The sequence below is a fragment of the Gallus gallus genome, chromosome 2 (assembly GCF_016699485.2).
Source record: "Gallus gallus isolate bGalGal1 chromosome 2, bGalGal1.mat.broiler.GRCg7b, whole genome shotgun sequence".
Taxonomy (NCBI): Eukaryota; Metazoa; Chordata; class Aves; order Galliformes; family Phasianidae; genus Gallus; species Gallus gallus.
The window spans coordinates 33,579,115-33,593,619 of NC_052533.1; the positions used below are offsets into that span (position 1 = coordinate 33,579,115).

General features: G+C 40.0%; 1 protein-coding gene across 3 annotated transcripts in view; it reads left to right on the plus strand.

Annotated features, from left to right (window-relative positions):
- CHN2 (chimerin 2) overlaps positions 1-14,505 on the plus strand; it is a 162,103-nt gene that overhangs the window by 54,678 nt on the left and 92,920 nt on the right. For all 3 annotated transcript variants that reach the window (XM_425997.8, XM_046932420.1, XM_040692943.1), the window contains one exon: positions 10,261-10,299. In XM_425997.8, coding sequence (XP_425997.2) covers positions 10,261-10,299 — 39 coding nt within the window. The remainder of the gene's footprint in view (positions 1-10,260; positions 10,300-14,505) is intronic.

Below are 14,505 nucleotides of genomic sequence, written 5' to 3' on the forward strand. Positions count from 1 at the left end.
AGAGTACTGCTTCTTTTTTCTGCACCTCTGCTGTGAAATATGTATTTTCATGCCAAAGCCATGGCCTTATTCATAATTAATTGACTTTACACTAAGTGTTTCAGTGGTATGAATTAGAGGGTTTGTTCAGATTTGTGGTACCTGAGCAAATCTTTGTGTATTCTGAGATTAGGACATACAATATTCTTGTGTTCTACGCTTCTTGTAAATTTGCAGAATAGAAGATCTACACGTTAGCCAGGCTGCAGTCACATTTTCCTTTGTACATCATGGGTGGCTGAATTCTGTTCTCCCACTCAATGCCACCAGAAGCACTGGTACAACTGAGGCCACCATCTTCCCCTGAGCACTGTTCTGAATGTGTTCTGATTTGACAATTAAAACATGATAGAAACGCAGGGTTTGCCTAATATGGCGTGACGTTGACCACAGTGTTACTCTGAAGAAAGTGCAAAGCTAGAAGCTGAAAAGCTGAAAAGCAATACTGGCAGCTGTGCCCAGGCATGAGGGTGTTTTGCACTGCCACACTACTGTGATCAAACTAAGTTGTAGAAGACATAAGCATATCTTAAATTTTATAGTGTTTTGTGCAATGTGTTTGAAGCTATATGATACTGTAAGAACTCATTACCAACTGTGGAAGTGCCAGGCAGTATTATAAAGATCCTGGAAGAATTACAGACTTACACAAAGCAATTAACATTCCTCCTGAGTAAGGAAACAATACATAAACCATATTCATTTGAGAAGAAATGGTTTATAATAGCTTTCTAGCAATTTTAAATACTGGTAGTAACTTTTATTGCTGAGATTTCAGGAGAAAAGTGGAGTTTTTGTGACATAAGAACCTTGTCAACATAGAGGTGCATATTATAAAACTTAAGCACTTCTCTATTAATTAGATCAAAATTTAATAAGTTTAAGAACAGCAGCACTAAGAGTGCCATTAATTCTGGGTGACAGTATTATAGAAAGAGTTGCGAAGTATTTGTGTAACATTTGAAGAGAAGTGGGTGCCTTGGTAATGTCTGACATTGGTAAATTAAAGCTATTTGAAAAAGTAATAATAATGGAATATCTAGAAAATAACTTATATAAAATAATAATCTAATTGGCCTGGATTGTAACTGGCACACTTAGATAAAATACTCATGAAAGAATGCATTGCTTCTTATCCTACAAGCTGTGATTGTTCTGGGTTTTATCAGAAAGCTGTGGGAATTATTAATATGCTTTGCAGGTGGGTGGTGTTTTTCCTGTTTTTCATGCTCTACTATAGTATAAAAGCAAATATTGCAGCAAATGCTGTGCAACCTGTAAAGGAAGTCAAGGAAAGACCTAATTATTTGCTAACCTTTTATTCTTCTGCAGGTCCTAACATGTGCTCTGCTTTGCAGAGTAGATCCCATTTCTGATGTCTGAGTGTTGAAACTGTGTGTAGGCTGCATAGTTCAGTGAGGTCTCCAGTATCTGAGCAGCCCTTGTGTTGAGAGCAATGTATTTTGAGATCTTTATACGCTACCAACTTAAAATCATGTGGCTTTCTTGCTTGATCTGAACTATTGGGCTTCCTCTTGCTTCTGAATCTGCAGTGTTCAGCTTTAAAAATACTTCTATTTCTGCATACAGAGAGATGTGAGTGCAGGCCTGAGTGGCAAAGGCTGAGATGTTTCCTGGAAAGCTGTTGAACGGCAGCCACAGTCAGTTGCTGGGCTAGAACTACTGCTACCCTTGAATAGTCAAATGCAAACACTTGTGCCCTAAGAATCATGGAAAGGTTTGGGTTGGAAGAAACCTTAAAGATAATCTAGTTCCAACCTCCTGGCTGTGAGCAAGGACACCTTTCACACTAGGTCAGGCTGCCTGGGGCCTCATCCAACCTGGCCTTGAGTGCATCCAGGGATGGGCCATCCACAGCTTCTATGGACAGCCTGTGCCAGTCCCTCACCAGTCATACATCTAACCTACTCTGTTATTTAAGTTTAAAGTCCTTATGCCATGTCTTATCACTACATTCCTTGATAAAGAGTCCCTCTCCAGATTTCCTGTAGGTCCCTTTTAGGTACTGGAAGGCTTCAGTGAGGTCTCCCCAGAGCCTTCTTTCTTCATGCTAAACAGCAGTCCCAACTCCTTCAGTCTCTATCTATGGGAGAGGTGCTCCACTCCTTCGATCATCCTCATGGCCCTCCTCTGTACCTGCTCCAACATGTCCGTGTCTTTGTTATGTTCAGGACCCCAGGGCTGAACACAAGACTTTAGATGCAGCCACATGAGGGCAGAGCAGAGGGGGGCTATCACTTCCCTCACCCTGCTGACCACCCATCTTTTGATACAGCCCAGCATACGATTGGCTTTCTGGGCTGCACGTGAATGCTCTCCTCAGGCATAAAGAAAAGAAGCCTAACTAGAAGGAACTGTTATACTCTTTACCAAAAGACCAGTATCTGCTTAAAGAACTTGAGGAATAATGTCCAGCAAAAATTTTACTGGGTCTGTATATATTATATAGGACTACATATTCTTGAACACAGAGTCAGAGAACTAAAGCTGTTACCATAACAAACACTGTGCACCATCCCTCTTCTGCCTTCCACAGAACAGCTGAAGCACATGAACCAGTGCAGAACTGACACTGTGGCCAAAAAATCTAAGTAATCAGCATGTATTTTACTTACATTAATAAATATACCTGTAAAATGAAGCAATTCAGGATCTTTTGAATGTGCAATTCAAATATTCTCCTACATAGTTGAAAACTTACAGCAAGGGAAAGCAAAATGAGGGGAGAAACCCTTCTCACTGTCCAGCTTAAATCTACCTGTGTTCTTGGTGAACATCTTATTTTAAAGGTGGTCTTCCTGTGAAAATTGAATGATTGTCCCAGAGGGTCGGAGAGATGATAAAAAGATGCATGTCAAAAATAACAGTTACCAAAAGCAATGATTTGGATTTTGCTAAAGGTTAATAAGTTTTCAGGGAATGTACTGGCTCCTTTGACAAGCCAGATAAATGGGCATCGTGTCAATTTATGAGTGCATTTCTGGAACAGGGAATGTGCTGACACTATTTCAATATAAATGTTCTAATTGAAATATTTCACTATAATCACAGTGACCCTTTTATTGCCATTTTTTGGCATTATTGCAGTTATTTCAGTCATGTGATTTTTCATATAATGCATGGGTTGCTTTTACTGAGTCCAGACTGCCAACTTGCAGGGTTGCTGGTTGTTTTTTATTTAAATTGCTATAAGTAAATGACAGGAAATATGTTGTCACGTTCTGCACGGTGATAAAACTGCTTCAGTGAAGCTATTCTCATATATGCCAACTGATTATCTGGTCTTGATTTTTAGCCAGGAACTAACTGGTCATTACTTAGATGGTAAAATATATCTGAGTGAGATACGAGCTCTGCAAATGTGATGTGATTTAACTTATGTCATGTGTTTATTCCTACCAAAGAAATGGCTGTCTCTCAGTCGGGCAGAGCCCTGACTGTGCCATTTTAATTTCTGGATACCTCTGCTTTCTAGATTAAAAGCATGAAAATGTGAAAATAACTATTAGATTTTAATTACACTGGCATTAAATTGGATAATGGTAGCAAGCACTGGGGCTTAGTTCTTAGTGACCAGATTAAATTTAATGGCAGCCATTAACTAAAACAGATTTTTGGCAGTCAAGCAAGAAGGATATATTTTGTTTTGTGGGGTTTTTTTGTCAGCATCTTCCTTTTTTAGATTTTAGAAACAATGTTGTGATCCCTTCAGTGATGAAATTCTTAATTGTTGCTCTGTGAGCAAAATGCTTCAAAGCACCTAAATCATGGAAGCTCATAACTGCCATCCAAAATCAAATAGATTAGAAGTGATTCAGCATGAAAAAAGCCTGTCTGATGTTAGGCAGTGTGGCTACCACCCTACACTATAAATCATAGATTTCCCAGAAAATATTTAAGGCATTCAGAATATTCATATCAGCTAAGTCAGATCCCCTGTTGAGTTCTTTGATTTGCCGTCTGGAAGAGCCTCTTTCCTTGTATTTCTTGGGCTCCACTGAGTATCCCCAAGAAGAACTGCTTTTCTGAAGGACTTCTAAACATAGATTTATACAAATATTCTTCCCTCTCCTACTATTGAGAGCTGTACCTATTCCTTCTCTCCATTTGGAGATTTTGAAAGATAGGCTTCCAGCTTTCTGACTTGTCTAACACTTGCAGTTACAATTTTCTTGAAAATTTGCAGAACAGAAAGACAGATGTTTTAATAAAATGAAATACTGCTATAGCTGGATGATTGCAGCAGTCTGAACAGCACTCACCAATTGCAGAAAATGTCCCTTCAAGCTTTTCTTCCTAAAAGTTTAGATGTGGGTTCAAGTAATTCACATCCCCAGTAACGTGTTGGAGTTCATTTATTTCACAGTAGTATTTAATACTTGATAACTCTTCTAAACCATTTACCCATTCACTGGATCTTTTATCTGCATTTTAGTGATCTAGATGCGTGTATAAAACCAAATTTTCTATGGATTGCCCGCTTGTCTACAAAAGATAATGATTTGAAGTCTGAAGCAAAAGCAAGAGAGCACAATTTAGGAAGACTGATGGGTAGAATTGAGTAAATGAGCTTCATTTGCAACATCAGTGGTTTCTAATCACAAGTTTATGGTATACAAAAGCAAAAGATACAACATAGCTGTCAGTTTCTATTGTGCTTATTACAAGCTTACTGTTTCAGCCTGATCACTGTGCAGGACCTCCATCCCTTTTACAAGTGTTTTTTTGACATTTTAAATTGCACACTATTGCTGATTTTTTTAGAAGCAGAATGGCATAGCGGGAAGTACTCACCATGTGAATGAATATACCAGTGATCATGCATGTTACAAATAATGTGATTGCTTCTTTTGTGGTGCCTTACACTGGAAGGTGAAATATCTCATTAAGACAAAAGTTGAAGTATCTTTCTATATTTTAGTTCTCTATGTGCTGGTGAAGAGAAAGTTCAGCAATAAAGATGTTAACTACTGGCTGCTTCTGTAGGCAAATGTATGCCTGAATGAAACCTTAAACAAGGCTCTTGATACACTGAAGTGTTTTCAAAAGTTACATCACTAATTATTAACTGCAAGATAATTAATTTTGTTTTTCAAAGGAACAAACACTGACTTTTTAGGAGTCAAAGAGGAATACTCATTTGACAGTATGATTGTTTGCAACTTGGAAAATAGGAGCATTCTTTCTCAAAGGGTAGTCAAAGACGTGCTTGTAAGGACAGTTACTATATGGAACAAAAGTACCCACAACACCCAAATGTATTTGCCATACAACAGTCACACATAAAAGTGCCTATTCAAAATAGTTAGCCAGAATTGATGCAATATGAGCTAGTTGTGTTTGCATCTATATTAATTTGCAACAGGGTAGAACAAATGAAAATAGCTGTTTGCCATCTAGCTTACTGGCCATTAGGGGACCAGATAAGATGAAAATGAGCTTCTGTAATTGCTAAGTTTTAAGCACTTAGTGGAAATTAAATAATGCAGAGATGTTTTGCATGTTGAAAAAAAAAAAAACAACAAAAAAACTGCCCTTAGCAAAAAAGCTCCCTCACTACTCCTTCCATGCAGTTATGTATGCTAGGAGCCACATGGCTGGACAAGCTCTGAAGAAGGGGACTTGGGGGTCTTGGTGGATGACATGTTGAATACAAACCTTCCTTGTAGACAGCCCAATGCCATCTGGACCTGCTCTTGGGCAAGCAGTTCTGTGTGCCCCTGCTTGAGTAGACACTTGGATGAGGTGGCCTACGGAGGTCCTTGCCGTCCTCAGCCATTCTGTGGTTCTGTGATCTCAACGCTAGTCAGTTGTACAATACAGTCCTGGTTGTATGAAGGGAAATGAAAAATACAAACATGTGCCTCTAAGTATGCAAATTCATTGATTTTTCACATGGCATTTTACTCAAGAGTTGTATGTTATTCTTATATCTGTATAATTATCTATAAAATAATAAAAATAACATGCTCATTTAATGTTTTGAAAACAAAGCTATCAACTCTTTCAGGGAAGTATTCAAAAGGCTTTAAAGTACGAGTAGGTTCTAGTCTTGGACCTGAAAATAACAATAGAAGATGAAGAAATTAGTAACTAGACTTGTTCATCCGGTTAATCATTTATCTGCATACTGCCAGTAAGCCAGTCTCTTCCAAATTGGCTCTTCTTCACACATAAGGGTCTTTTCTTGCACACACAGGTCATAGTTTTAAAATTAGCAGTTCCTGGAAAGGAAATCTGAAGTTCAGACAATGATGGCAGAAAATCCAAGCTGAGATAGCACTTCCAAGGTGAAGTGCAGATTTTTTTATTATTATTATTTTTAAAATAATATTATAGTGAGGACAAAGGGGAAAAAAAAGTTTTCTTCCTTCTATTTATTTATTATATACTGAGTATGAATAAATTAGCAGAGTTATGGTGACCCTTAGACAGCCATCTCAGTATGGTCTGTGTAACACTTAAGTACTACAGGGATCAGTACTTTCTGGAATCTCTAAACTGGTCATGGCACATTTGGAGATTTGTTACTGTTCCCCTTGTAATTAGAAACTATATTTACAAGTCAGAAATATTTGAGTTGTGTGATGTGATCTGTGATCTTTCCTGTAAAACAGTTTCCTCTTTCCAGTGCATTACCTGTATTGACAGTCTAAAGTCTTTCCTAATGGGTAGCTTGGTAGAGCTGCTTTTTCTAGGTCAGTCCCAGTGTTGGTAACACAAGAACACAAACGGTGGTGTTACACTGTTGCCTGCTCAAAGTACAAGGAAGCAGTGAAGAGGAATTTAGCCACTCCAGCGTCTTTCACAACTGCTCCCAGAAGGGTGGCACATTTGTTTCAGAGCCAGGTGTGGAGAAGTACAGGGCTTGAAATCTATGGACAACTTTGCTTACTCTGTAATTAATGTAAGCTTTGTTTCTTAGAAATTGCTCAAGAATGGCTATAAGTGTAGACCATTTATCACGCATCCTTTGCAGAAGTACCCTTCTGTCTTCCTTGGAAGCATTCACCATTCCTACTGCCTTTCTGTATAACCAACTTCTAGCTATTTTCTTACGCCTAATAAGTACTGACCTTTTCAACTGTTATGTTTTGAAGGATTGAGCTGATGGTATTGCCTACAAGGCTCTTCATGGAAGTCCCTCGTGCCTGCTTTGCTACTTCAAATTTTTCCATTGTGGGAGCAGTGTGAGGGCTCCTTGGATTTTCATGGTTTTTTGCATTTCTGATACAGTGTTGATATTAAGACTTGAAATTAAAAAAAAAAGTGGCATAAAATTCTGGAATTTATATAGTTCATTCAGAGAGTCTCTTTAAATTGAGGTGTATCGTAGCTGACCCTGTGATGTTTGGTTGAGCTTTTCAGACTGGTACTCCTTTTGTGCTTTCAGTTTTTCCTGTGGCAGCTACTTTCGACCTTGTGCTTGGCTGTCTTCCTTCTTGAATTTAGACATGTCACTGTTGAAAGTGTGAACCCCTCAAGAGAGCAGTGATATGAGAGAACCTTCCTGTCTTATCACCTAAGAATATGTCAGTTAAACCTTTTTTCACGTACTGCCTATCACAGTTAGGATAAGCCTTATGATTGAAGTTCACATTAGGAATATAATATAATGAGATAACTCAGGGCGCTTGTCGTTTGTGCCAAGTCTGATTTTTTTTGTTGTTGATTGATTTTGGCTAAGTAGGTAGATCAAAACTGAGGTATGTGGTCCCTGCTTGAGATCATTACCACATCGAGAACTGAAGGTGAAAGCTGAGGGATTTGAGATGTCACGTACTTTCCACACTGACCACTGAAACTATTACTGGTAATCTCTGTGAGAGAGCTCCACTGAACATTTTCCTGATCCTTAAGCATGACCTCTCTCTCTGGGTTGTATTTAAGCTAATTGTTTTTATCTCCCTGCAAATGGATGCCATCAAATGTCATGCACAATAGCTTGACAAAAAACAGCGTTAATAATGTCGCTTGTGCTGTGTTTTGTTCTCTGGGCTTTAAGATGCTATCAGCTGGAGGGATTGGAGAGGATGCTGCAGTACCTCGTGAGGGAGAACGTGGAGCTGGTGACCCATGTTTTTCCTCCAAGTGTACTGCCCTTTACAGTTACTTGTTTCTGTCTGCTCTGGGCTGACAGATTAATAACCGTGACAGATCTAACATAATCACTGACAGTTTTGTTTTATGACTATCTCCAAAATGATTGTGTTTTTTACCTAGGCTACGGTGTTTCCACACCATCAGTCTGTCTAAAGCTAATGAAGCACTTTATGGCCACTTGTAGAACAGCTTCCATTGTTCAGTTCCATGCGCTCTTTCTAATTAATTTGCAAGATGATAGCAACAACTGATACTTATTTTTTTCATTGTTGATCCCACTATTATTTCCTTTGTGGAGTCACAAGTATAGATAATCCAATATTTGCATTATCTCAGTGTTTCTCCTATTGGGAAGAAAAACCCAAGCTGTTAATAAGCAAATTCAGAAATCCTGTTGCAGTAGTATGAAAGTGTGGAATAGGAATATAATACACGGTATTATGGTTTTATAGCAAACTGTATAGAGAGCAACAGATGTATAGAAAAAAAGCCTGAGTGATGTATTACCATTATAGTGTGAGAGGAGAAAAAATTAACCTGCTCTTGCATGAATAAATTTCGCTGGTCTCATGAATAGCTTCACAGAATTTAAAATAATCCTTCTGTATAATGAATTTGAAAGCTAATTACTCTTGGATTGCCACAGTATGATATAACTCTGTCAGCCTGGAAGTGTTGAAAATTTTGCCAAAGTTGTGAAGTGGCTCCAGCTGAAACCAGAATTGAATGGGTTTCCTAATCAATATATCTGCAGATTGTTGCAGCATATTATTCCAGGCAGTAACTGTGATAATTGCTGGGTTTTATCCTTTTTTTAAAAAACAATAGAGTTAGAAGTGGCAGATGGTAGTTAATGATTAACATTCCTAGTAAACAAACTTTTGCATGGATATATTTAAAGTGGTTGTGTGTATATAAATAGACAGGGATCATGAGCTATGCAAGTATAATTGAATTACATTAGCATAACTTAAGTAGGTTTGGTAAATACCAAACACCTTAATTAACTTACACAGTATTAGGAGGTTAATGATATACTCCTGCTACAAACGATTCTTCAAAGTGTTTGGCAACATGGCAGTTCAGAGCCAAGCTAATTCATGGTACCCCACCCTTTGTAGATGATGTACAGCAGCTTAGTTAAATATTCTACTTCAAGCCTGGCCTCTGCTGGGATTTTTGGATGTGTAAGCAACAGCCTTCCTTAGGAAGGCCTGGAAAGCTCCCTCTGGAGTGAGGTTTGTGGTCTCATGTACTCAACGTGACACTCAAGTGGTGCTGGTCTCCGTTCCAGCCTAGAGATCCTTCTGCACTCTGGGCTCTTAACATGGTGGCTTTTTGTTTAAACTCAGGCTCTGTAAGCTTGCACTTTTAAATAGAAACTCTGATCTGTCTGTCAAAAATTTATCCAGCAGCACTATATAACTCTTGTGCTAAGAAAAGATAGCACTCTTTTTGTGCCATCAGTTGATAAGGACAATTTCTATCTGTCTTCAGCTGCAGTTTTTGCAGTCCTTCTTCTTTCTAACATCTTACTTATATTTTTTTTTGCTGATGCAGTTTCTGGAAAATATGCAAATTGCATCCTCTAGTCAGTTCAAGAAGTATAATTGAATCTCATTGTTGGAACTGTCAAATCAGTGTCCAGTCTGAGCTGTGCATCTTTTTAGCTAAGCGTATATTGTTCATTGATACTTGCTCTAAAATCTGAATAGTGGAATTAGAAGCCTGATTGAAAGCCAGTAGTGGAAGCCAGAGTCTTTATCATGCTGAGTAAAGTAAACAAACAGTGTTGCTACCAGTCTAGTTAATTACTTTAAAAATACTGGTGAGTCAGGAAACTATATGCAGATTGGAATGAAATTAATTCCTGTTGTATTTGACTGATTTGGAAAAAGCACTTTGGATCTACAAGTAGTTGAAATTTATATTCTTCTCTCACATAGTAAACTGTTCTCTAAATGAGCTAGCATCTCTCTTGGGAAAGAAATGTGAATTTTGCTGACAAGCTGAGGACTCTCAACAGAAAAATGCATGCTGACAGTTTGACCCAGTGGCCAATTGACTGATTTATTTCTCTTTTCACTTGTATTTTAGATGCTGAAGAATACCAGCCTCCAATATGGAAATCGTACTGTAAGTACACCAGAAAAATGAATAATCTTAGTACCTTGCCAATATGTCACTGTTATGTCTTTTTCCTTTCTTTGTTGGGGGAAAAAATAAAAAATAAATGTCTGATATGACTGTAGAAATTACTAAATGGGACAATAAATGGGACAACGGTGAAACTTGAACTTTTCTCGGTCCCGCCCTATAGAGCAAATACAGCAGGACTTTGAGTGACAGATTCTCTGGGTTGCCTCACTAATGTGTAAATCCTGTGTTTCATGGCTTTTCTTTTAAGGGCTCCAGAGGCAGAGGTTAATGCTTCATGCATTTACTGAAGGGAAGATTTGAGTGTACTTGTCTTTTTATATGGGTTGTCGATTCACTTTAAGATGATAATATTTTTGATCCTGAACAATATAAGATATTTTTTGAAGTGGTTTAGAAATTAATGACCCTGTGATCAGTTCTAAGAACCTTCCTGTTTGCTGTAAGAAAAGTCATCTACATAGAGTGCAATGCAGAAATGAATATTTTATGCTCTTTTTTGCTTTCAGTGTTTTAATAAATCAGTACAGATCTAAGATGAAATATTACCTTTTAAATCCTTGTTAAAGATAGAATGTAAATTTGATCTTATTTTGAACAGTTACAGAAACTTAAGTGAAACTGTAGCTTTGGGTGTTTTTTTTTTTTCCCTACTGATTTCAGATGCATAGCTCTCCTAAGCAAAAGTTAACCCTCTTATTTTGGCAATTTCAAATTCAGTACAGCACCATTACAGAAATGGAAGTATAAAAAGCATCACAGTAGTTACATGCCTATACATGTATAATTCTAAAGACTTAAGTAGACTTGTTGACTTTGCTTTCATGCACATTGCAGTACACTTCAGGACACCACCTACGTGAGAATGACATTCTACCTCATAGTAGACTGGGATTCTTTCATCCGGAATTTGAGTATACCATTAAATTACAAAGATTGCTTCTCAGAACACTGTTTTCCAGAGACCTGTGTTTTTGTTGTTCCAGTATTTTAAATATATGAGAAAAACTTTCTTAAAAGTCAACAGAAATATATGTATTTTTTTCGACCAGTCTGGTGTATTTTGAAGACTATTTGGAGAAAAGTAAATGCTGGAGTGTGTTCTTTTAGTATAAAAACCAAGCTTACTTAAAGTCAGTGGAAAAACTGCCATTGACTCTGTGAGACCAGGATGTGAAATGATAGTAAGGAAGCTTTCTATAGAGAAAAACAGCAAAAACTAACAGGAAATAAGCACATGCCTTTACGTACCTTATCTTAGTCATCTCACTTGTGCAGCAGGCAGGTCAGTGCATGAGGTGAAAAAGTTTGGTTACGTTTGCCTGAGAGTTTACAGATAATCGTTTAAAAAATACACAAACAACAAAAGCACAACAGGATGAACTAACAGAATATGAGTATATCATTTCCTATTTGGATATAAGTAGGATGCCAATATTGTGGCAATGACAAAGTCACAGAATCACAGAATGGCCTGGGTTGGAAGGGACCTCAAGGATCATGAATCTCCAACCCCCCTGCCGGGCAGGGCCACCAACCTCCCCATTTACTAGACCAGGTTGCCCAGGGCTCCATCCAACCTGGCCTTGAACACCTCCAGGGATGGGCATCCACAACCTCTCTGGGCAGCCTATTCCAGCACCTCACCACTCTCCTGGTAAAGAACTTCCCCCTAACATCCAACCTAAATCTTCCCTCTTTCAACTTGAAACCATTCCTCCTTGTCCTGCTGTTATCTACCCTTTCAAAGAGTTTACTCCCTTCCTGTTTATAGGCTCCCTTCAGGTACTGAAAGGCTGCAATGAGGTCACCCCGCAGCCTTCTCTTCTCCAGGCTGAATAAGCCCAGCTCCCTCAGCCTGTCCTCGTAGGGGAGGTGCTCCAGCCCCCTGATTATCTTTGTGGCCCTTCTCTGGACCCTCTCCAACAGCTCTCTATCTTTCTTGTACTGGGGGCTCCATACCTGGACACAGTACTCCAGATCAGGCCTCACAAGAGCAGAATAGAGAGGGACAATCACCTCCCTGTCCCTGCTGACCACCCCTCTCATGATGGAGCCCAGGATACCATTTGCTTTCTGAGCTGCAAGAGCACACTGCTGGCTCCTGTTAAGTTTGTCATCCATCAGGACCCCCAGGTCCTTCTCTGCAGAGCTGCTCTCAAGGACTTCTCCTTCCAGTCTGTATAGATGCCTGGGGTTCCTCCGGCCCAAGTGCAAAACCCTGCACTTTGCCGTGTTGAACCTCATTAGGTTCACCCGGGCCCACCTTTCAAGTCTGTCAAGGTCCCTCTGAATGGCATCCCTTCCTTCCTCCGTGTCGACCGCACCATTCAGCTTGGTGTCGTCAGCAAATTTGCTGAGGGTGCACTCGATTCCATCATCGATGTCATTGATAAAGATGTTAAAGAGCACCGGTCCCAAGACAGACTCCTAGGGGACTCCACTCGTTACCGGCCTCCACCTGGACATAGAACCATTGATCACCACCCTCTGTCTGCGGCCTTTCAACCAATTTCTTATCCAACGAGTGATCCACCCATCAAATCCACATCCCTCCAATCTGGAGACAAGGATGTGGTGGGGGACCATGTCAAAGGCCTTGGTCAAGTCCAGGTAAATGACATCAGTTGCCTTCCCCTCATCCACCAACACCGTCACTCCATCATAGAAGGCCACAGGATTGGTTAAGCATGACCTTCTCCTGGTGAAGCCATGCTGGCTGTCTCAGATCACACGCTCATTCCTCATGTGATCGAGCATGTCATCCAGGAGGATCTGTTCCATGATCTTCCCAGGCACAGGTGAGACTCACCAGCCTGTAGTTCCCTGGGTCCTCCTTGCTCCCTTTCTTGTAAATGGGAGTGACGTAACCCTTCCTCCAGTCATCTGGGACCTCGGCTGGCAGCCATGACTTCTCAAATATGATGGAGAGTGGCTTGGCAACCACCTCAGCCAGCTCCTTCAGAACCCTGGGATGCACACCATCCGGCCCTAAAGACTTGTACTCATCCAGTCTCATGAGGCAGTCTCGGACTTGCTCTGCCCTTACAGTGAGGGGGGATTTACCCCCCTGGTCCCCACCTGGAGGCTTGGGGGTGCAGGGCTCAGGGACGTGAGAAAGACTGGAATCCTGGCCACCAGTGAAGACCGAGGCAAAGAACTCATTCAGTACCTCAGCTTTCTCTTTGTCCGTTGAAGCCAGTTCTCCTTTTAAATTTACTAAAGAAGGTGCACCCGTTTTGACCTGTCTCTTCTGGCCAGTGTACCTATAGAATGTCTTCTTATTGTTTTTCACATCCCTCGCCAAGTTCAGTTCTATCTGCGCCTTGGCTTTCCTGATCCTACGTCTGCAAGTCCAGACAGCATCCCTGTACTCTTCCCAGGTGACACACCCTTGTTTCCAGAGCTTGTACGCACCTTTCTTTGCCCTCAGTGTGCCCAGCAGGTCCTTGCCAAGCCATGCCAGTTTCCTATCTCGTCTGCCCACTTTCCTATTCAGAGGGATGGAGACCTCTTGTGCTTTCAGGAGGGCAGCCTTGAAGAGTAGCCAGCTCTCCTCAACATCTATATCTTTAAGGACAACATCCCAGGGGATCTTGGCCAACAATCATTGAACAGGTTACAGTTTGCTCTTCCAAAGTTCAGGGTCCTGACCCCACCCTTTGCCAGGCCCACATCCCTCGAGATCATGAACTCAACCAGGGCATGGTCGCTGCAGCCCAGGCTGCCTCCAACGTTGACGTCTTTAATGATCTCAAAGTCATCAGCATCTCAACCCCATGCATGAATGACTTAGGAAAAAGTTACCTGGCTCCAAAATTCACATAGTAGTTTAAGCCTACAGAGATTTATTGCTGAGACTACTTAGCCACAGACATATGTTTTTCATTGCAATATTGGATAAAATGCACTTCTTTGCTCCTCTAGAAAAAGTGTTGTCTGTTCAATTAAGTATAAAAATTATGACCAATGATAGCATTACTCTCTGATGCAATCTCCTCCTGTCCCGTCAGGTTTAAATGAGTACATGCATTTTACTCTTAGCAATCAGTATTTATTTAACAATTATTTTATGCGTATTTTAGCTAGTAACTTTTTTCCATGTTTGCTAATATACTATTAAAATACTTTGCATATACTTCGGACTTCTTTTAAAACAGCTGCATAGGTGTGCTATGTGGTCTT